Source organism: Drosophila eugracilis, unplaced genomic scaffold (genome assembly GCF_018153835.1).
Source record: "Drosophila eugracilis isolate 14026-0451.02 unplaced genomic scaffold, ASM1815383v1 contig_2147, whole genome shotgun sequence".
NCBI classification, from domain to species: domain Eukaryota; kingdom Metazoa; phylum Arthropoda; class Insecta; order Diptera; family Drosophilidae; genus Drosophila; species Drosophila eugracilis.
Window position 1 is genome coordinate 409,952 of NW_024573030.1, and position 23,326 is coordinate 433,277.

A 23,326-nucleotide genomic window follows, 5' to 3' on the forward strand; every position below is an offset into this window, starting at 1 on the left:
CCTTACCAAAAATGCGAAATTTGGGCCAAAATTGATTTCCTCAAAATCGAAAAACGAGTGATAGGGGTAGTTAGTGTTGGTCGTTAGCAGCACGAAACAGTCGTTCTTTTGGCTGTGCGTCCTATTTCGACCGAGCTAGAGCTAAAAAGCCGAAAAGAATGTTGCAAATTTCTATTAAAAATCGGTTTCCTGGTTTTTTAGCTATTAAATCAGCCTTCGCAACAACAAATCAGAACAATAACGTAAAAAGTAAGTATAGGGGTGTTGAGTTTCGGTAGTTAGCTGCATAAAAATGTCATTGTTAAAGCCATGCGGCTTGTTTTGACAAAGTTAGAGCTAAGAAACAGCAACAAAGCCGTGCTCTCTGCTGTCAAAAGACGTAGCATAATTTCAGGCATAAAAAAATCAGTTTTTCGGCCATAGAACAGCCAAAAATGGTCCAAATGAGGAATGTAATACCTCGTATGGCTCATAACTTGATTGTGAACTTACGACTAGTGAAATGGGAAGGATGTAGCTTCTAGCTGTCGCGACGGTGAGAAATCGGCTCAGCTAGGTCACTCGCCAGTAAGTTTAGGTGTACCACGATTCTGTCAGCATAACGACTGCAGATTAATTTAGTCCGACACGAATAAAACACGTCGAAAAATCTTTTCGATGGCACAGTTTGTAACGTACCGTGGAGCAGTTTAAAGATTCTGATTCTGAGGTGGAGAGCCTTGCGTACTTACCCATTATTATAGGGTTTCCAGCTCTCGTCCGTGCTGAAGCCAATTAGGCGTGACATCATCAAATTCTACGAAAAACGGCCAGATATTAGCCCATCGACAGGGGAATTTCACAATTTTTTGAACGAAAAGTCAAAAACAAACCTTCACACAATCCCAATATTTTACTCGGCTTAAAAACTAACATAAGGTTTGTTAATATGTTAATAATAATACATTTTTAAACTACATTACATACATACATTAATAAACTACATTTTTTGACCAAATTTCGCATTCCATTATTAATGAAAGCTTTAGACAATGTCGATAAAAGTGAAATCCGAGAACAGAATCCCAAAACCCAATAAAAAACAATTGTTCCACTTAATTTTATCGTATTTAATTTTTTATTAGCAGATTAATAAGTTGATATCATGCACTTTACTCCCGAGCCGATTCTCAAAGAAATCCAAATAAAATTGACATTGTTGTGCTCCGCAGAATAAACATACTTTATTTCTTTGTAAATCGGCTCAGGCGTAAAACGTTTCTTTTATTCTTTATATTCTTTGGGCACTTCGTGAAGATTCGTATAACGTTTCAACACATTTTTCATTTCACTTGCATTTTTATTTTTTTTTGTGTTTTTGTTATTTAGAATACATCTTTTCGAGAACTGCGTATAACGTTTATCAGCAAGTTTTCATATACTATTTTTTGTGTTTTTCTTATAATATTGTTAGTAAATGTGTTTTATTTTTTCTTTTCTCTGAATTTTGTTATTTTTTTTTTATTTTGAACCGTGTCCAAAGCGCTTGCTTTCAATACCGTTCATTGTTGTCGTTCTACGCAATTCATTTTTTATTCTGTTTCGGAAAACGTTTCAAAACATGCTTTTGACTCGTTCGCCGAAACACGAAATGTGATTTAGTTTATCTTTGGTAATTTCGGATCTAAATTGGTTTCGGAATCATGTGAAGGATGTAATTGGTTTTTGAGAAATGACAGGGTATTACACAAATGTATAAATGGAACAATGGGAGAATTGGGTGTGGGAGCACAATTGACAAGAGTAGATTAGACAGAAAAAAAAAACTGAAAAAACACACAAAAACAAAAATATTCTCCTCCAAGGATGATCTGAAAGTAAGCACAATGTTATTAGTATAATCTTCTCTTGTATTTGGCGGAGCTTCCTGGCTATGGCCACGATTGGGGAGGGACTGGATTTCATAGGCTCTATTTAAACCTGCTTGCATATCAAATTCAACGGTGACAAATGCTGCAATAGTATTCCCTTAACTGCAGGATATTGGGCATGAAAATGGTTCAACTGACCATAAGAAAGGACTCTGCGCAATTTTCAGCTCAAGCATGTCAAAAACGGAATGAAGATGACTTTTAAATGGGAAGTTAAACTCAAGAATAAGCCAGCAGATGTTTAAGACAAATCTTTAAGAAAGTGCTGGAAATCGCCTCGAATATTAGCAATTTAAAAGAAAAGAAATTGAAAACTTTGGCTCCGCGAGGCTCCAAGTTTCGTCTCTCTTCAAAACTCATCTGAAAGAACACAGCATAGAAATACATTAATAATCAAGGCCAATAACATTTCAGCTTTTGCTTAATTCCCAGGTGGAAACGTTTTGTCGGTGCCCAGTAGAAGGAATTTAATATTTTTTTTTAGCAAGCAATTTTCCTAAGTTCAGCGAATATTTGTATACATTTTTAAATCAACTGCTGGTCGAACGATTGATCAGCAATTAATTCGCTTTATTGTACCTTGTTTTTTTTTTTTTGGTCACGAAGCGCTCCATTTTATGAGCGTTTTATGAACCTTTTAAACGGTTTTGTTTTTTTTTCGCTTAACTTATGATTAGCTAGCTTGTATAGCATTTGTATTGTATTCTTTTTTTATCCTTTTTTTTTGTTACAGGTTTTTTATACAGGCTTTACCTTGCCTGTCTCCTCTAGTTGGGCAACCTACTTGACGTTTTCCAAGGATCGAAGACAAAAACTCACCTCCTGGCAGTTAATTTAAGGGCTTTTTCAGCTAATAAACTGATTAATTGGCTGTAAGCAAATATTTGGTTAGTTGTGAACCAAAATACAAAATTAAAATGGCACTTTTGAGGAGATTCCTAGCCACAAGTCTAATGGTTTAACATTGGTTTTTACAAACTCGACTTATTCTTGAGTTGTTATTAAATTGTGGCTGATTTGATGACTTCGTTTTTTGCCTAGCTTGAGTTTTTGAACAGTGTTTTATTTTTAAGTGTTTATAAGTTATATATCCCTTAGCCAGTGGGGATCCTGTTTAGCTTTTTTTTGCACTTTAAGAACCTATGCAGCGGCAGTTTCTTCTGGGCGAAGCTTCATGGCTTTGATAATTGAATTAAATGGCGGCATGGCTCCTAATTTAACTGGTCCCTAAACTAACTAATAGCCGTCCGTATTATCTCTCTTAAGTCTGATGAGTTCCTAGGACAGTGATAACTACAAATGTAGGCCAATACAATATCGTTTTGCAAGGACCAGAAATGGATTTTTATGGACTGTGAAGTTGAACGTTACGATGACACTTTATAATGCTTTAAAAGAGCGCTAAGCTCTTGCTTTCATGCGTCTTTGTTACATTAATATACCTGCCCATGCAGTTATCGACTGATTTATTGCGATTCTACGCTCCTGGATGAGTAATTCCACCAGATTTGGCTGGCCTTTTCAGAACGAAATGCTGCTCGTGAGTGAGGTTTGAGCTTTGTTCTCGCCGAGGGATGCCCACGTGTTATACGCATCTTTCGAAGCGTAATTTAATGCTTATAGGGGTTTATATTGCTTCACTGCTCTCTTTCGGGCCTTGCAATCCGCCCTATAGCCGTCTCGCTTAGCCGCTTGCGATGCAAACGCCTGGCCAGCACGACAGAGCGAGATAGAGAGAGGGAGCCGTCTCTCCTTGTCTACAGTATTGTTATCTCGCTCGCATTCGCGTACCGCCACTTACGACCAATAGAGGTATGCGTACGCGTCTTTTCGGAACGTAAGTGGCGCCAAGCGAACGCTCTGGGGATTTTCTTTGCTCTTTCGTACCGGTCAAACTTTTCCATCGCAAGCGTTTTTCGTTTCTTTTCTTTCAAGGGAAGTAATTCTTCTCCTTTTTTTATGGGCCATAGGGACTATTTAAGACTGCAAGGTTAGGTTTATATGGAATCATCCACTCCGCTTGACGCCGCACATGTTACACCACTCGCATCACACTCACGTTCTTCAATGCAGCCGCATCTTATTGTTGCCTCAAAGACGCCACCCGAAAGAATTGCAGCTCAGGTGGAGAATCTTTTAGAATTTGAGAATTTCTTTTGGGTACTTTATAGGTTGATGGCTCTATGGGGCGGTTACTGGACTTGAAGCTATGTTACTGGTCACTCATATTTATAGAGAAGCCGGAGTTTTAATGTGGGGCTGGGGAGGCCCAGTAGTTGTCACTGCCCGATGGAAGACATCATAGTCCAGTTGCGTTGGGTCTATTTGGCTGCAGTAGCTGATTTCACCTTAAAAAAATTGTCACTTTAAAAAAAAAAACAAAAAAAAAGGAATATACACTTTGAACTCTTTCGAGAAGAGTTTCTTACTGATGTTTACACTAGGCCATGCCGCCGACGACTGATTTTCGATTTAACGACGAAGGCAAGAATGTAGGTTCGGTTTCCTGGGTTTTTCGGTTTTCTGGCCTACCTGAGTCCAGTCCCAACCCCTATAAGCCATTTGGGTTCGGTTCCCAGGGGTTCTATTGTTCGTAATCCTCAAGGCTACGGTCTGGTTTTTGATATGCAGCAGCTGCAGGCGTTTTTCTCATGTGCTTAGGCTTGCATTCTAAATGGCTTCTTCTTTGGAATTTTCTGCAATGCTGGCAATGCTGTTTCATGAATTTTCATTATCACGCCGCTTTCTACTTGGTAAAATAACCCGACTTATGCAATTTAGCAGATCACTTTCGTTGGAGCCACATTTTTACTAACTAGCTGACTGGGTTTTGTATTTTAAATTAATTTTCCTTTGTTTAAATTAAAGTTCTAAGGAGTGGCACTGTAACTACAACTTTAACGACTACGCATTTAATGCTTGTCGGCGAAAAAACGACGGCAATTGGGGATGCCACTTGTCCGAAGCCGAAGGGGATGCTAATTCATTTAAACTACGCCCCTGATTTCTGGTATTAGCAAACTTTTTGACCAATGTATCCCTAGTTTGCGATAGAAATTACTAACTATTAATTAAAATTTGACTTACAAACACAATTCACAACTTATTTAAATAGTTAAATTTAACGGATCATTTAACATTTCACACAAAATGTAATTTTAAACATAAAATTAAGGTGTTCTATCGGATAGTGCGCACTACATGCAGGCCACCACTGTACCTTTTTCCCGCGAGGTGGCAACACGCCTTAACTAAAATCCTGTTAACTAACAGTGACTGCTTTACATTTACAGAATATGTTAGATAAAAATTAAAATTCAAACGCTGAGGTACTAACATTTGATTCTTTTGATTAACTGTTACTGACCAAAAATATAATTTAACGAACCATCTATGTATAATAAAACGTATAAAATGTATTTACAAAACAATTGGGTAAAAGATATGCATCTACACAACACTCATACGTATTTACAGGCGAAAATAATAATAAATGCGAACAAATAAAATAAATAAGAGACTTGACTAACCGTCTATATGCGAATGCGGGCGACGACGAGGTATTATGGATAGGGGAGTTTGATTATTAAGTACTGACACTTAGGCCTCCGAAAAATCGTTATCGTAGGCGTGATTCCGATAGGCCCCGTAACCAGGTTCGGCCTCCAAGTCGCAGATTCTTCTCTGTGGAGTTTCTACAGTTGTTACTGCCCGTGGCTTTGACTGCATAAAATCCTTGTTTGTAGCATCATCGTCATCCTCGAAGTCCTCTAATTGATCTTTATACTGATAGCTGCGGGCCAGCCACAAAAAGATGAGCATGTCTATCATCATCAGACAGGCGAACAGTGTGAACTCCCCGGACTGTGAGCTAGTGAACTTGAACTCAGCAATCACCACGACGATCATGTTGCCAACGGCCACCGATAGAAGCCAGCAAGCCTGCAGGACGCTTTTCATGCTGGGCGGCGATTGGGAATAGGAAAACTCTAGTCCCGTGACCGAGAACATCACTTCGGCCGCGGTCATGACGACAATTTGGGGTAGTTGCCAGAGAATGGACACGGCACTGGGGGGCAATACCTCGACCAAATTGTACTGGTAGCCATCGTTTGTAGTTCCAGACACTAGAAGGCTATATAGTCCACCTCCTTTGGCCTCGAAGCTGCCAACCTTATTGCCGTTGATGTTTATTTGGGAGAATCCAGGTTGAATCCTGTACAGCTGCGACATATTACGGTTGTCCAGCGAGATCGGCGACTCCGGGGTTCCAGTTGACTCAGTCGATAGAATGACAGGTCCCTCGCTTTCTGGCGTATTTAGTAAAGCCCGCACAAACGTGTGACCACTATCACTTGCGTCTATTTCTAATCGGCCATCGGCAAACGCCACCATTTTGTCCTTGGTGAGGAAGTAACCCATGGATTTGCCCGGCTGCAAACGTAACTTTCCTGTGACGGCAGGACACTTTCCGACTACTGACTGTGCTTTAAAAGCGTATTCCTTGGACTTAGGCACACGGATCGACAGATCCTCCCACATTCCCAGTGGTTCTATAAAGCGTGGAGTTTCCATCTTGCTAGTGACATCACTTGTAAACTCATAACGACAGGTCATGCCATTGTATATTCGCAGATGAGCCGTTTCTGGTTCCGTGGGCGTCGCTCCATAGGCGGCCTGCTCCATCTTCATTTCGAGACCCGCCGACAGAAAGAAACCCAAAGCAGCAAGGAGCAGTCCAATGGTCAGCTTCTGTAGAGGTCTCCTTATGCCGCAGCGTCGCAGAATCGGGTAAATTATATAGTCAAAAAGTGGCAGAAATCCCAGGATGAGTAAGGGGTTAACCACCTGCATTTGATCCGGTTTAATCTGATAGCCCCACACTATACCGTCCATCCGGGTGGCTTGAAATGTCCAGCGTGAGCCTTGTTGATCGAAAAGGGCCCAAAAGACCGGGAATGGTAGGAAAAGCCGTAGAATCCTACCCAAGCACTTGGTCTCCCGCACCAATTTGGCACCCACCGTCGGTTTGGCATAGTCCAGGAAGCTCTCCATCGGCTCCGAGTGCCTTCGCTTCTTCCAACCCTTAAATGAATCGGCAATGCAACGCGACACGCCAAAGATCATATTGCCAGCTGGTGGCTGACATTTATACAATCGCTTGCCGGCTATAAAGATCAGCACCGAGATGATCATCAGGACGGCAGGTACTCCAAAAGCCAACGAGAAACAGTCCTGATCGCCAAAGCAATGGACATCTGCCCTCAGGATCGGTGTAAATGTGGTCGAGATCAGAGATCCTGCATTAATGGCAAAATAGAACAGCGAGAAGAACTTGGCCAGCTGGAGAGTTTGATCGGGCAGTGAGAACTGATCGCCACCAAATGCCGAAACACAGGGTTTGATCCCACCAGTTCCGATCGCGATTAGCAGGAGACCCACCACGGTTACCGCTCTGAAAGAATTCAAATATGGTATAGTAATTTTGCACTACTATATAGTCATGACTACTTACTTGGTTGGCATTCCCATGAGTGGAATGGCACCAAAGGACACCACCATGGCTCCCAAGCTGTAGACCAGCGATAGATATAGTATGGTCTTATATTTTCCCAGCCAGCCATCGGCGATAAGAGCTCCGATCAGGGGAAAGATATAAACCAGCATGGTAAACGTGTGGAATAACACCGTTGCGGTCTCCTCATTGTAGCCCAGCTTGTTTGTGAGATACAACACCAGAATGGCTGGCCAAAAATAGATTTATTAGTTTTATATAGCCAGGATATCCCCTTGAAATTACTCACTTCGCATGCCATAATAATTGAATCGCTCGCAAAACTCATTACTGATGATGAAGGCCACCGATTTTGGATATGGAATGGGTGCCTGAATGAGAAAAGTACCAAAGTCATTCAACTATTCCGATCTAATTGTACGTTGTCGCACATTTGCCTTATCAGATCCCAGAGCCCTATCGCTGACTTTCTTTATCGATGTCCCATTATTGAGAATATGTTGTTTCATGGGCTGACTAGGCAAATTATAGACCCATTTCATTTATACATCACCCAAAGTCAAAGAGATTTCAGTTTTAAGTGCATAATGAATGGCAGGCATTCCATCGCCCCGAGACGAAGAGGTTGTAAAAACTTTCTATCCACTGACAGAGTTCATTTTGTTTCAATGCTCAAAATATCATTGTGTCAACTTATGTAGGTTCTAACAAAAGGGAGGGTCGTAAATTAACTATTTCATTAAGCCTTTTAAAGCTTGTAACCCTTAATCTGTTTATAATAGTCTCGAAGTCACTTTGACTAAGAAAAACGTTCTTTCAATTGCAATAAATGTATTGTTGAGCTTTGCTAAAATGTTATACATTTTTTTTTATATTGTTTTACTAAAAAACGTATATTATACAGAACATTCCTATTACTTGGTTGAGTTGTATGTTCATGTATGAAGATAATTCAGCGAACAAGGAAAATTAGTTATGGGTTACCTTTTCTTCATTTATCATCTTTTTACCAGTAAATTAAAATTCAAAGATGAGATCATTTGGCTAGGGTATTTAAAACTTCGGATATGCCTTAACTTTTTGACATTTCTATGCCTATTCATATGGTAATGTCGGTATTTGTCGTCACTACGTCTCGTTTTCATTTTGGCTTTCGGTTTTGTTGCTTTAGCTTTGTTTTGTTTTGCTTGGCTTTATAGTTTTTTGTTTTGATTTGCCGCGTCTCTTGGCCAAGGTGAGCAACGGCATGCAAACGGGTTTTCTCCGGCAAAAGCTTCGCTACCAGTGCCTCTATTAGTTACTAAGTAAGTTATCCATTGATGATTGAGAATTCTGCGCACACCACGGCCTAGGCCAAGTGCCTACCCTTACCGAACTCCTCACTCCTCGCCAGACTCACCGTTGCTGATTTGCAATTTTCCGTGCCAACAACTGCATTGCCGACAAAAGCCATAACTAGCTTTATGTAACACTTGCTTTAGTCGGCAGTTATTTTATTTTGGCTCGATCTGTAATTAGACTTCGGTTTGAATCTGGCCAAGACTTCACTTTACAGCCCGCTTTATTTGGACCCCGAAGAGCTTAATATCTTATATCTTATATCTTGATCTGCCGTCTGTCAGAGACAACGTTCGGTATCGAACTAAGAGTTCTCTAGCGCTTGCTTCAAGCTTTACAGTTCGATTTGCCATACATCTTTCTTCTCACCCTTTCTTCTGTCCCCAGTCTCTGCCACGCCTCTCTGGCCAGTAACAGTTGTCGAGCATAGGCTAATAAATTAACAAACAATAGAAGATCGCCGCAGAGAGGGCTGGAGCTAAAGAAGGTGAGACCAAAGCTACAGCTGATAGTCTAAGGTTTGTCTAGACCTTATCATCGGTGATTCTGGAGTAGGAGTGTGGTCGGAGGTGATCACAAGCCTCGGGGTAAATGCATTTGCGTGGCCTGACCAGCAAAGTGGGTCACTATGGAGTATACCCTCTTTTACAAGGGGTTAATTGAAATTTTTAGCCATTTAATTCACTTTTTAAGAACTGGAAAACCCAAAGTAACTCCTAAAAGGCTTATGTAGTCTTAACCTTATATGTATGTATGTGTATATGTTGAATTATTAAAACTAAACTATTTGTTAAGTCAGCTCTTTTAATAAACTTAACTTAATAATTTAAATGATAGGGCTCATGTAGTAAATTAAATATAATTGAAATAATATTATATAAAAAAAAACAATTATTTAAGCTAGATACATAGATAGATATATGGTGTTTACTGTTACTTATTGTTATGGTTGACAGATAATAATTATAATAAAGTTACGAAAGAACAACAAAGAACTATTTAATTTAGTTTCGGTAAAAGCCTAACCAAAAATCTCTTTGCATATTATTCTATTTTGTTATTATTTCAAGCTGGTGATATTCACTCTTTTAATAGTATTCAATGGCCTATAGAACCCAAATCTCTTTGATTTTTGTTTTGATTCTGACACTCGTCGATTAATTCAATCAATTTGCGGGCAATAAAAGGATATCGATTTGATTTTGGTTGACACACATTTCTTGATTGCTGGGGGGCGTTCAAGGTCGACTGCGCTGCCACTGCGATCAATAGCCTTGATGGAGCAGATGAAAGTAAAAAACACGGAGAACTGAGAAAAAAAGAAGAACGAAGCGACCAAAGAAAAGTCATTGGAGCTTGGTGAGTTTACATCTTCATTTACTTCGTTTTCTCGGACAACCATTGGACTTACACTAATGTGTGTGCCTTTGTGTGCACTGTACTTTCTCAATTGTCAACTGAAAGTGATAAGTAGCTGTTCTACTCTCATCCCATTCTCTTTTCCACTGAAAGAAATATAGATACTCTGCATGATCAAATTCTCTTTTCCACTGAAAGAAATATAGATACTCTGCATGATCAAATGTAGATTATATTTGGAGAACTCGTTAGGGATTTGCTTTTTAACTTCTGTACATTCTTTTTTTTTCGTTGCCCTTATTAGGCATTCCGTTTACAGTTCGTTAACAACCTTAACCCTTTTGGGCCACTTACCGCAATTTGGGACTTGAGCTCCTCTTTTTGTCCGTTTTTACCGTTAGTTATTTCTTTTGCCATTTTGGCATTGCTTTGGTTTGCTTTTGGTACTTTTTAATTGCGCTTTAATGAGGTTCGCACAAAAGTCACCGAATCGCTGTTCACTTTGGAATTTTATCGAAGTACCCCCCGAAAAACGGAGAAGCAGTAACGGCGATGAGAAACAGAAAACACACGCACACGTTTTGACAAAAAGGTTTTTTGCACTGATTTGTTTTGCCAAAAAAGTAAAATAAATATTGTAACAAAAAACAGGTGAAACAGAGGGGTTGGGTGGGGAGGTGTTCACCACGTTGACGCCATAAAACGATCGTCGTCGCTGGCCGACGATAAATGATGCTCAGTCCATTTGCAAGCTGCGCTTTTAAACTTGAGCCGCAGCTGGCAGAGGTAGCAGCTGCGCAGTCAGTAGCCAACAAAAATAAAAACAAGTCGAACAAGAACAAAAACCAAATTAAATTTTTAGATAAACAGGTGGAAGGGGTATAAGATGAGGGGAGAGGTGTCGGAGGAGAGCAAGAGCAAACAAAGCTTTGATCTCGCTTTATGCTGTGCTCTTTGCAGTCAAAAAACTAAGTATGACTTTATTTTATTTTTCCCAAAAATGAATTAGGGTTCTAAGATACGAAAAGCTTGAGACTAAATAATTGCCTTGGAAAGTTAAAGACTTTAGTTAACTTTTAAATTGATTTCATTTCTAAAGGGAACACAATTTGTTTTCAGTGTAGCTACAACCCTCTTTCTCTCTCTCTTTACACAGATCGTTGCAATTGCAGCAGCGTTCCTATTATTATTATAGGGGTATTCCCATCTCCTCTTCTCTTTTGAAAAGCTTTAGATAGTCAAGTTCAATGACGACCATTTAGAGTGCCGACTCTCTGAACTATTGAATACAGCAATGATTAGCATTATCGCAGAGGTCTCCTCATTGTATGGAAGAACAGTTGTGTTCTTTACTTATTTAACAGCGTGGTTCACTGTTTTTCCAGGAGGTTTACGGAATGTGTGTCCTTATCTTTGGATACAATACACTTGGAGTTTGTTACCTTATCTCTTTGTATAGGAATTTTGATGTGACAACTGTATAGCTATTATACAGGAAGGTTGTTAAGTGAAAATAATAATAATAATCTAATGCTATGCTCGTGATTTTTAATATCTTGCACTAATAGTTATCAGTTATTTGAACTTATGGTTATCCCAGTCGTTTTCTTTTAGATCAAGCTAATAAACTGATAATTCCATCGATCTTATCTTGTTTCGATCCTATACCTATCTAGCGATCGGAATCCTGGCCGTGCAAAATGGTCGAGTGCCAACCAAGTGCCTGTTATCTCTATTTGTTTTCTTTACGGCTTTGAGTAATTTGTGGGACTTTCCCAGGTAGCCATAAATCTATCCAGCTGTAAAGATTTACAATCCGCATTAGATATTGTTTCACTTTTAGATTACTGAGGTTTTTCACGAGAACAGAGTACTTCGGAGCGCCGTGGTATATCATTAGGTTTTTGAAGATTGCGGAAGTATGTATATATGCAGTCCCATAAAAGTTTGTCCAATATCCATTTAGATTGCATGCTGGACTTACCTTTTTAAAATCGTAGGTATCTTGTTCATAGCAAAAAGGCGGAAACGGATCGTCCTCTTCTCGAATGCGACTAAAGTTCTCAACTGTAGTATTATAGAATAAGTCATGAAAATATATTTTAAGACAGGGTAGTTATCAACTTACTTCTGAGTTCTGATCCGTTTATCAGTCGGCTCAAATCAGATCTCAAGCTACAGAGTGAGCTGGAACTACCGTATAACTCTTTATTCCGTTGCCTGTGATACATCGTTGAAATAAAGTCAGAATATCTGACAGCTAAAACAAAGAAAAAAATGTACTGATTAAATTACATTTACTTACAATGAATTCATTCATTTTCTAAGAAGTATTTATTTTACAATTGAAATCGACAATGGGATTATTTTTTTTCTAAAACCAATAAATGTCGATAAAAAGAGCAACTTAACAAATTCACGTGAAGCTTCTATATCTGTGTTTAAACCCAATCAATTAAGCAAACACTCCACAAGTTATCACCATTGATATCAGGGTTCGGGCCTTCGACTCTAGATCCTCAAGTGCCTTTATCTGAACATATCAGCCTATTGAGACACTGCCCTAAGAAATCGATCGAGTATCTACGATTGAGTATCTGCCTATCTGTGACAAGGACATCGTCTTTATCTTGCTTTCGCTTCGCATTTATGGCCCCTTACTTAATCGGCACAAAGTGCGATTTGGCAAGCTCGTGCTGGTTGGTGCGATTAGCCCACCGATTAAGTATGTAGTTCTGATCTAATCGAAGAAACTTTACCATCAGATTGATAACGCCGTAACTGTAATCCCCATGATCAACAAATAGTTTCTTTACTCAGATTCTACTTTATAAATGTCATGGAAATCCAATAGCTATATGTGGGTTTTATTTTAGCTTTCTTTGTATATTTGTCAGCACGCAATCCGATCGATCGACACAGACACAGACACCAATCGTCTTGATGGCTTTAATTAAGTGTTACTCAATCGATCGCATAGCTCGCATATTATGAAGACTAGACACCATGCAATCTCCAGCCAAATGACAATCGTAAAATCGAAAGCAAGAAGCAAAACAAAAAGTTCACTTGTCGTACAGTCAGGGCTTCTCGTAATGTTTAACAATAACAATAACAATATCGTCTATGGACTATCAGGAATCGGTCGATTGGCTATGGCCAATAGATGTTTATACTTGTTTCTGGGCATGGCTATAATGATAGGTGGCCATAAATACTATTCGCAGCTATCGACGCAGCGATTAAGTTCATAAAAAAAAACGCCACAAGTTTTGCGACCACCTCCGATTAGATGCCAATCAATGGCGGTGGGCCAAAGGGGGGTTCAACTATAACGGTTCCTTGTCGGAATTTCCGTTTCATGCGGGATTTGCAGTACCCTTTAAACCCCTATATTTTTTTTTGGTATTTTTTATCGTAACTTGACTAAACGCAGCTATAATACTGATCGTTTTCTCCAGCTTATAAGCAAATCCTCCGATCCTTATAATTATTAATTAAAATGAGAGGCCCAGGTAAAACAACGACTGTTTTGTGAAGCTAACAACAAAAACAACGACCCCTTTAATTTTCTAATTGGTTTTGAGCAAAATTTGCATTTTTTGTAAGGTGTAACATCATCTAAATGTTCGAAAAAAGGCTTAAATTTTACTTTTTCAACTTTGAATATAGACTTAATAAGAATAAGAAGACAAGCTAGCGAGGTATTGCATTCTGATTTTGGGCCATTATTGGCTTAGCTATAGGCAGAATACTAATTTTTCAACCAAAAATAGGTATAAGAGTATTGAGTATATTTAATAAAACTTATTTATGATAAAATTATCGACCTTAAAACTATTTAATAGCTTTCTAATAGTTTATTTTCCCATTGTTATCAATAAAAGGGTTTAACATACATAAATTATTTAAGAGCTATCAAAATAATGCCCATCATGTGGGTCTTAGGTAAGTAATTTATGTGTACATTGAAAAGTGTGAAAATAGAAAGTCATTTAGTTCGATTAGGCAAGTTATTTGTATTTAATACTGGACAAATTGCTTTAATAATGTATTAAGAACTTTCCTGGAAAATATATCTTACAATTTTTGTTTTGCATTTCTACCAAATCGATATAAATATTATTTATTTAATCCTCAGTCGAATTCATTTATTGCAAAGCATTAATATTCTACAATAATTATAAGTATTTCCCCTAAATCTGTCTCTTTTAACCTCTATGACTTCTTTGACTTGCATTATCATTATCTTTTCTATTTTGCGAACGTATAAACGTAGTTGCTTTTATCATTATCTTTAGACTATATATACTAGACTACTTTTCAATTCATAACTTATGGCCGTTAAAGGTGGGAAGCTCCCATCCCACAGATCTGCAAGTAATGCCGAAAGATAGCCGGAGTGCGTTGAAAATATTTAGTTAATGACTTAGCGCAATCTGCACAACCTACCTTGCCTGTAACAGACGGGGCGTGGCATTTGTGATAAGCATAGCAATTGTGATGGACAATGATCGGAGAATGACAAGTTGGTTAGAGGGGGATTAGAACAAGGTACCAAAGGGGGGTGCTTATTTCGATGGGTTGTGGGTCATAAATAACAAACACGAGAGCGACCGCGCGGCTTCATTCATTGTGGGTAAGCGAACACCGGGCCGTAAATACTTCCACTGGCCTGTCGATAATATTGCGATTAGGCTTATCACTAGTTTTAACACTTTTTGTCATCCTTCGACTGCGACGCCGGCCGAGGCAGAACACGCGCGCAGTCGCAGCGGGCAGAGCAGCACAAAAGGCGCAACAGCGCACCAACGAAAACGTTAACGGCTTCTTAGCAAAACTCGTCGACAATCGACTTCAGTCTGAGGCTGTTGATCGCCGCTGGCGGACGTGGTCTGATCGCTCGACCCTACTGGATTCACAACCGATTCAAAACCGATCCCAAAACCGATCCGACGTGCGTTTTAGATCTTTTTTTTGCAGTTATTAAATGATTTAATGTGAGTTACGAGTGCGCGTAATGCAACGAACAATTAAAGCAACAACGATAATAAGAGAACATGAGCAAAAAACACAGTAACAAACTATACAAGCAATAAAAAAAACACTATCATAATTTGAAATCCTTTAAAAAAGGTGTAGACCAAAAACAAGAATTGAGGTTTAGGAAGAATAATTTCTTATCTAATTTCTAAATGATTCATATTTACACTACCTTTTTCTAACAGCAAGATGCACATATCTATTATTTATTAATATTTCTCCGGAAATAGTCAGTTCAATTTACATTTAAAATCAATTAATAATCCATTACACATCAATTGAGATCATAATTTTTCTACATGATAAGAATTCTCTTATATCAAATGAAAAATATTCAATACTTTCAAATTGCCATTATATTTATGGTTACCCTCTATTTTTACCAGCTTATGAGCTTATTAAAGAAGAGGATTATTTCTGTTTTTTATTGCATGTTTCTGTTTTTTTCTCAATACAAAAAATACAACAAATGTGTTTATTTTTTTGTAAATAAAAAAGAAAGCTTAAGTTTATGCAACCGTCCTACATATTATACATGTACTCGTACAACGTAATGCTTTTTAAATAAATGTCATATTTCTCTTCGATTTCAAGTGACGCGTAACGGATGTAAAACGATCTACGGATTCCCAACATGACGGATAAAGAAAATGGTATTACTAATCATAAACTAATCATCACTAATTATAGTTTTTACAGTGGGGTAGTAATTACACAGATCACTGAACCGAGATTTGTGGGTCATAATTTGAAAATAAAGCCTGAATTTTAGATTGAATAACTTTGATATTTTTGATTTATATAAATGCATCTTTCAATATCTTTATAAACATTCCTTATCGAAAAGAATCGTTTTTATATGCACTTGAATTTAGGTCTTGAATCATTGTTCCGTTTCCTTAATATGCCATTTAGACTAATGAAAATTCCCCATAGCCTCTAGATTGTGCTGAAACTTCTATTTAATTTATTGCGGGCCTTTTTTCCCAAACCGTCACCCATATTAAATATAGTCCGTTGGGTAACATTCAAGCTGTAAAGATTAGCTGAATATCTGGGGACACTTATTGGCATTAGGAACAAAAGTGAGGAACTATACCAAGAACTCTTGGTTAGCAGTTGTCGATTCTCTTGGCAGCGTGTGCAACCCGCAAATCTAATCGCTCCGATAAGGGACCTCAAGTGGTTTGCCCCGGGTCTTAGCCACTTGAGCGGCTTTACCACATCAACCAGGTCCAAATGCGGTTTCGCTTTTGGCAGGCCCATGAAAAAGAACTGCCAAACTTAGGCAATTGGCACAGACAGACCTTGCCTATATCACAAAAGTAAAAACTCGACTTGCCTACATTGTATATATATATATATATATATTTTCTAATTTTGTATATTTGTGTGCTTGCATTTCAATGTCAGTCGCCGGTATCATTTGCATATTCATAGACAACTGCCATTGCGGGCGTTCAAAACTGTGACTGCGATTTTGTTTGGTATTCCCCACGCGAACGATTGCTGTCAAAGCGCTGGGAGAGCTGGAGAATGCCTATACTTAATGCAACTGCTAGCAATTAGTGAGCAATTTGCTTGGTATTTCGCATTTTGTATTTGGTATTTGGTAACTCACTTTCGGTGCAGAACTTGGTCGAATTGGATGGGGCGGTAACGATATCGGGACGTAATTGCCATTCCAAACGGAACAAGACAATCAAAGTTTGCGCACTACCGAAACACACAAAACTTATCTAACATCCAACACATACTTGCTGGCAACTTCCATTGAATAATTCTGTTTCTTCACCGTACAAAAACCAAAAACAAAAAACAAAAACATTTGTAATTAAAACTGGGTCGAAACCGCTTATCATTCTAATAATAACTCCTCTGGACCCAATCGCCTGTAAATCAGTTGGAAAATGTTCGATACACGGATAGACTCCCTACTTTTAGACCTTCTCCATGGCGATTACGATATTAGGTCTATACTTAATTTACAACCGATTCGATGGACAATCGGTAAACAATACCAACTACGATAACGATGCCAATAGCTGTTGAAATGTCGTCATAGTCCAGAGCGATCTGAACTGCAATGTCATCCAAGAGCCACTTGTACAGGCACGTACGCATTTGCTGGATCATTCATTCAATAACACATGTGTGTTTATATCTTATCCCTTAATATATATTTATAAGTACTATCTCTGTAATCCTGAGAACCACTTATATAATTATCTAAATATCTACTGTAACAATACTACTTCGTATCAATCTACGAAACAATTTTTAAATCAATCTTCCAAACCTTAAAATCTTTTAATGAAAAGAAATCTGGAGAAAGTGAAAATGAGAACACTTTCACATCACTTCCCACTCTTTACAACTGCACTCAAGTCCCACCAGGCTTATCTTATTATTTATAGAAAAAGCCGTCATTATATTTATTTTTTAATTACCTTGCGATTGGTATGTCATCTTTATAGTTCCGATCGAAAAATATTCCTGTTTGAAGACCAATTCTCCATCCTCTGTGACATTGACACATATCCCAAGTACTATCGGCCATATACCATTACCACCTGAAAATGAATGAATGAGTTGATTTTGAGTAAAGGAGGTGATTAATATGCCTGGTATCCCGACTTTAAACGGCCGCCGAAGCGGGTCAATGCTGTACACGTCTGATACTCTTATATGTTGTATATTTGTGTTCCCCTGCGATAAGGCTTTTTTATGTTAATGGATGTTTGATGTGGAGTGTAGTGCGTGCAATAGCATTGTTTCCACGGTTTATGGTGCCATGTTATGGCTACATTATTGCTTCAAATGGCGTCCATAAACGCTGATAAAACATCGATGGATTAGCGCCGAAACTGAACCGATTCTGGATATAGCGGCTAGATGATAAAGCCCATTCACAGTTTATCAATAGGGACTTCCCCAGTTGATTTCCTGAACATCAATCCAGATCCAGATCCAAATACAGTTGCCTAAACATGGCTATGACCATGACCAAAGGCACTTGCTGCAATTACCATTCAATCCATATGGACATGACCATTTAAGACCCACCAGACATTCATACACAGCATCACAGTCAGTCATCAGCATGTTATTTATGGAGTGGAAAGCCATACTCTCAGACAAGTTAGCAAGGTAAAGCAGAGACGATCCCCGAGAGAGCTATCTTTCCTAGCTGGGTTATCTGTCGGCCATTGTCGTAAACCACGTAAACGCTGTACGGCTAATGCTGGTTAATTTATTCCGGGCCACCGAATTCACACGCCCACGGGCAGACTAAAGGCCTGGCCAAATATAGAGCAGTCCTTATCTGCGGCGGAGGTGTCAAGCACAAGGCCACAAGTCTCGGTTTCGGTTACGGTTTACCTATTCTGATGAAATGTTGCCAATCTAACAGATCCCTTACGAATCTGTGTGGGCAGACGAAATGGAACGGCCGGCGGAGCAAGTACCCCTGTTGGGTGGGCTCTAATATTCTTGCCAAGTACTTGACTGATAAATTCTGACCTCGATCCTTCTCTCGTCCGCAGAAATACAGCCTGCGGCTGAACCAGTGATTTCTGAAGCTGCTGAGATCGCGCCTGCGAATCCTTCGGTCGTAGAGGATTCCACTCCAAGTGTTGCACCTGTTGAGGACACCACCCCAAGTGTTGCCACCTTAGAGGACTCTACGCCGATTGCTGCACTTTCTGAAAGTCAACCCGCCGTCGAGACTAATGGCAAGGCATTGGTGGAGGCCAAGAAGCTGCCCGAAATTTCCGCGGAACCCGAAAAAAATGGCAAGGAGCCCGAGCAGAATGGCAAGGAACTGCAGGAGGCCAATGACTTCAAGAACGTCTCCGAGGCTGAGGGTCAGCAGAAGGTAAAACTTAATACATTTTCCTTTTAAAACTCCAACTTACCATGGCTGATTGTCCTAATCCTTAGAAACTGCCTTATCCCAAGTCCGTGTTCTTTATCATCAGTAACGAGTTCTGCGAGCGTTTCAACTACTACGGCATGAGAAGTGGGTGAATCCAGAGGAATCCTTGCACTGTGTCTTTGCTAAATGTATTGCATTTTTTACAGCTGTATTGGTTCTATATCTGAGCCGAGTTCTGGGATATTCCGATGACACAGCCACCGTCGTCTTCCACGTCTTTACCATGTTCGTTTACTTCCTATGTGTGTTTGGTGCTATTATTTCGGACTCTTGGCTTGGCAAATTTAAGACGATCCTGTATTTATCGTTGGTTTATATATGCGGATCTGTTCTATTGACCCTGGGAGCCATTGGACCACTTAACCTACCTATGGAGACGTTCACAATGCTGGGCCTGGCGCTAATTGCCCTCGGATCGGGTGGAATTAAGCCTTGTGTGTCGGCATTCGGCGGCGATCAGTTCAAGGTGCCGGAGCAGGTGAAACAGATCACCTCGTTCTTCTCACTCTTCTACTTTTCGATTAATGCCGGATCGCTGATCTCCACTACTGTGACACCTATCCTGCGCGAGGATGTGTCCTGTTTCGACGACATCAATTGCTACCCCTTGGCCTTTGGAGTACCGGCCGTACTGATGATTATCTCAGTAATTATCTTCGTGTTGGGTCGATCCCTTTACAAGATGAAGCCCCCGGCCGGTAATATGGTGGTGCTGGTGAGCAGTACAATCTGGACGGCTATAACTACCAAGTGCAAGCAGAAGAAGACCAATCCTAGGGAACACTGGCTAGACTATGCCGATGTCAAGTACGACCGCCAGTTGATCGACGACGTTAAAGTCCTGATGCGAGTGCTTTTCCTTTACCTGCCACTTCCGGTCTTCTGGGCACTATTCGATCAGCAGGGCTCACGCTGGACCTTCCAGGCAACTCGAATGGACGGCGACATGGGCTCCTGGAACATCAAGCCCGACCAGCTGCAAGTGCTCAATCCCCTGCTCATTCTCCTCTTCATTCCCCTGTACGATGTGGCCTTCTATCCAGCACTGCGACTAGTAGGCATCCGTCGACCACTGCAGAAACTTACGATGGGCGGTATCCTGGCCGGCATTGCCTTTATCATTTCTGGCGTGGTAGAGCTTAATCTGGAGGTGAGTGGTCCTAAGGAGTAGGGTTGTTTATTAGTATTGCTTATATATATATTGTATTGTACTGTATTTGCACCTGCACCTGCACTTTCCCCTTTTTTTCTCGTTGCACGCCTTGCTGTTGCTAGAAAACATATCCCGACCTGCCCTACAGCCAGAACATCCAGCTGCGCATCTTCAACCCTGAGAACTGTGATTATACCTTCACCTCGAATCTTCCGGGATTGGAGAGCGTGATAGTGCCCTCTTTCAATGTCTATACCAACAAGGACATCTATTTATCTGGTTCCCAGAACTTGGAGTACACTCTTCGAAGTAGCAATGCGGACTGTACCATTGAAATCTCGGAGACAAAGGTCTTGACTGAGAAAACAGCCTGGTCGCTGTTCCTAAATCCCAGCAATGGCACAAAATACTTTTGGGAGGAAGACTTTGTGGACAAGCCGAGCGAAAGTTATCCGCTGATCCGGAATGTTGCTAATGTGCCGCAGGGCCAGACGATCCGTTGGCACAGTGTTTCGAAGGGAGAGGATGCCTATGCGGAATTGGCCAGTAACGCCCTGCTCACACGTGTAAATTCGGCAGAATATGAAGTCCTGGTGGACGACAAAACCGTTGGGACATTTAATGTACATACCGGTGGAGTGTACACTCTTCTAATCAATGATCAGTTTGAGGGCAATCTGGTGGAAGTGACGGAACCCAATTCGATGAACATCCTCTGGTTGGTGCCGCAGTACGTGGTAATGACTCTTGGCGAGGTGATGTTCTCCGTAACGGGTCTAGAGTTTTCCTATGCCCAGGCACCGCCCAGCATGAAAAGTGTCCTGCAAGCCTGCTGGCTGCTAACAGTGGCCTTTGGCAACGTCATTGTGGTTATCATTGCTGAGGCGGCGTTGTTCGAATCGCAGGCGAGCGAGTTCTTCCTGTTCGCCGGCCTCATGTTTGCCGACATGCTGATCTTCATGGTAATGGCATACTACTACGTCCCCAATGATCCCAACAAGGAAGAGGAAGCCCAGCCCTTGACGGCGGGCGATGCCAAGGCCGAGATACCTCCCCTCGAGGGTGGAGTCGAGAACAAGGGCAAGGAAATCAATGAGTAGACCCTCGATCCGATTTGTCCTGCTCGCTCCTGCGTTGTGTATTATATGTATTTGTATTTGTAGATGTGTATATGTAAATCCTTAGTGGCCTCTGTCCATTCCCAAGCTAAGTGTAAGTGAAGCTCCGACCGGGCGTTGTTGCATATGAAAAGACATCCATCTAGTTAATCTAATAAAAGAAAACAATTAATATAAACTCGTTGCGTGTTATTACTATATTCTATCCTATGTATGCTTTTTGTTCTTAGATGTATTTTTCTATCTAAATTGTGCTATCTGTAATACTCTGTATTGAAGTCCGTATTAAAATATAAATCTGGTGATTTTGCATGGTGCTCGAATGTATAAATGCTAGGAAGGATTTAAGTAGTACAGAGAAGAATAGAGGTATCCAATAATAGGAGTTTTGGTTCTATGTATATAGGAGTTCCTATCTATATTTCCATCCTTTGCAGCACACTTACCCATTGATTCCGAGTAGTGGTAATACCCAACTTCGAGTCTTTAGCGGTATCCCCGACTGCGATTATCGCTTTAATACGAACATCGGAGCTCGTGAAAGCTTTACTTTAAGGGGTCTGGACTACTATTATTCAGGTAGTGTGGCTACAAGCGCTGATGGCACCTTCAAGTTAACCTACACAGTGGAAAGTCTAACCGACGGTGAGTTTTCTTATAAGAAATGATAATTATAATGTTTTCCTCGTATTAAGAAATTATCTAATTGGATTTTTCAAAACTTAAATGAGACTTACATCCAACTCCGTTAGTTGCTTCATTACAGATAAGCGTGACACCATAGATTGTAATCATTAATACGATTATATCATTAAAAGATATCAGGGGCTGTCACATTTAGAGTCCCAAAGAATGACGTTGGTTGGCTAAAATAATTTTTTAAGAATCCAAAGGTTCCTTACCAGTTGCGGTTGTACTGTTGTAGTTTGCTTGCTTTCAAAAACTTATCACAGTTGATATCTTCCCAATGTATACTCCTTAGGGTGCTCCACTCTGGAGGGCGGTACCCAACAGCTATACGAGGCCACCGCCCACTCGTTATTCCTGCGACCTTCTCACGCGATTGTTAAGTACTGGTACGTGGATGAGGTTCAGAAGTCCAATCGCTCATGGGCCTTTGTTCGGACACTAGCAAATCTGCTGGCCACCACTCGGGTGGTTTGGACAGAGAATTCCGGGGAGAATGTTGCCCTGGATCTGCCCGCCCGCAATCACGATCTATACGAGCTGAATACGGGCGGATATAGTGTCCAGGTGGCGGATCAGAATCTCACCCAATTGGAGTTGCGAGCTGGAGGCGTCTATGCCTTGCTGATTGGGCAGAGTCACGGGACATTCGTATCGCGACAAATCGAGGTCACCAGCCCCAATTCCATGCACATGCTCTGGCTGGTACCGCAGTACGTGGTGATGACGCTTGGGGAGGTGATGTTCTCCGTGACCGGATTGGGATTCTCCTACTCCCAGTCACCACCCAGCATGAAGAGTGTGCTGCAGGCTTGTTGGCTGCTAACAGTCGCCTTTGGCAACGTCATTGTCGTAGTAATCGCAGAACTTAAGTTCTTTGATTCGCAGGCTAGCGAGTTCTTTCTGTTCGCCGGCTTGATGTTCGTCGACATGTTGATCTTCATGTTTGTGGCCTACTACTATAAGCCATATGATGAGGTGGCGGCCCTCACCGAGAGAAGAGCTAGACGCAGGGAGCGGGAACGGAAGTGGCAGGATCTCGACCAATTCAAAAGAGACTAAGGATACTAAGATGCGTTAAAAAATACATAACAGTAAATAACAGTTACCTTTTCTGTGTACACTTCTTTTGTATATATTCAAATAAATATTATCAAAAATAATATGCTGGATAAATAACTGTTTTATAACTTGAACAATTTACGGGGAACTGAGAAATAATCAAAAATAAATTAAATGGATTCCTAATATATATATGTATAAACA

The 23,326-nt window shown here is 40.3% G+C and overlaps 2 protein-coding genes across 8 annotated transcripts; one reads left to right on the forward strand and one right to left on the reverse strand.

The window, feature by feature from the left end:
* Nucleotides 1-1,234: 1,234 nt before the first annotated feature.
* Nucleotides 1,235-17,649, reverse strand: LOC108110395 (peptide transporter family 1). Of its 4 annotated transcripts, XR_001772562.2 has the most exons (7): nucleotides 17,616-17,649; nucleotides 12,251-12,382; nucleotides 12,107-12,189; nucleotides 7,715-7,796; nucleotides 7,426-7,654; nucleotides 4,340-7,365; nucleotides 1,284-4,258 (listed from the first exon to the last, which is right to left on the reverse strand). XR_001772562.2 is itself a non-coding variant. In XM_017219452.2 (6 exons), exons 1-6 carry the CDS (start codon nucleotides 17,632-17,634, stop codon nucleotides 5,511-5,513), a joined length of 2,400 nt encoding a protein of 799 aa, XP_017074941.1. In that variant the 5' UTR covers nucleotides 17,635-17,649; the 3' UTR covers nucleotides 1,235-5,510. The 4 variants fall into 4 exon arrangements, 3 of the variants coding, with proteins under 3 accessions (XP_017074941.1, XP_017074942.1, XP_017074944.1); XM_017219452.2 differs by having other exon boundaries at nucleotides 1,235-7,365; XM_017219453.2 differs by lacking the exons at nucleotides 12,107-12,189; nucleotides 12,251-12,382; nucleotides 17,616-17,649 and adding an exon at nucleotides 10,477-10,859 and having other exon boundaries at nucleotides 1,235-7,365.
* Nucleotides 14,984-23,137, forward strand: LOC108110393 (peptide transporter family 1). 4 transcript variants are annotated; one of them, XM_017219451.1, is made up of 7 exons: nucleotides 14,984-15,122; nucleotides 15,760-15,818; nucleotides 18,711-19,042; nucleotides 19,108-19,186; nucleotides 19,249-20,252; nucleotides 21,811-22,018; nucleotides 22,356-23,137. In XM_017219451.1, exons 2-7 carry the CDS (start codon nucleotides 15,800-15,802, stop codon nucleotides 23,120-23,122), a joined length of 2,409 nt encoding a protein of 802 aa, XP_017074940.1. In that variant the 5' UTR covers nucleotides 14,984-15,122; nucleotides 15,760-15,799; the 3' UTR covers nucleotides 23,123-23,137. The 4 variants fall into 4 exon arrangements, with proteins under 4 accessions (XP_017074940.1, XP_017074938.1, XP_017074939.1 ...); XM_017219449.1 differs by lacking the exons at nucleotides 21,811-22,018; nucleotides 22,356-23,137 and adding an exon at nucleotides 20,378-21,551; XM_017219450.1 differs by lacking the exons at nucleotides 21,811-22,018; nucleotides 22,356-23,137 and adding an exon at nucleotides 20,378-21,551 and having other exon boundaries at nucleotides 15,011-15,079.
* Nucleotides 23,138-23,326: the final 189 nt, after the last annotated feature.

Bases quoted from the DNA above. Each gene is read 5' to 3' on its own strand.
- LOC108110393 (XM_017219448.1), top strand. From the start codon at position 18,608: ATGGAACGGCCGGCGGAGCAAGTACCCCTGTTGG. The intron at 19,187-19,248 runs GTGGGTGAATCC...CATTTTTTACAG, and splicing joins CAACTACTACGGCATGAGAA to CTGTATTGGTTCTATATCTG. The intron at 20,253-20,377 runs GTGAGTGGTCCT...TGCTGTTGCTAG, and splicing joins TGGTAGAGCTTAATCTGGAG to AAAACATATCCCGACCTGCC.
- LOC108110395 (XM_017219452.2), bottom strand. The intron at 7,797-12,106 runs GTAAGTCCAGCA...TTTCTCATTCAG, and splicing joins ATACCTACGATTTTAAAAAG to GCACCCATTCCATATCCAAA. The intron at 7,655-7,714 runs GTGAGTAATTTC...ATTTTTGGCCAG, and splicing joins CAATTATTATGGCATGCGAA to CCATTCTGGTGTTGTATCTC.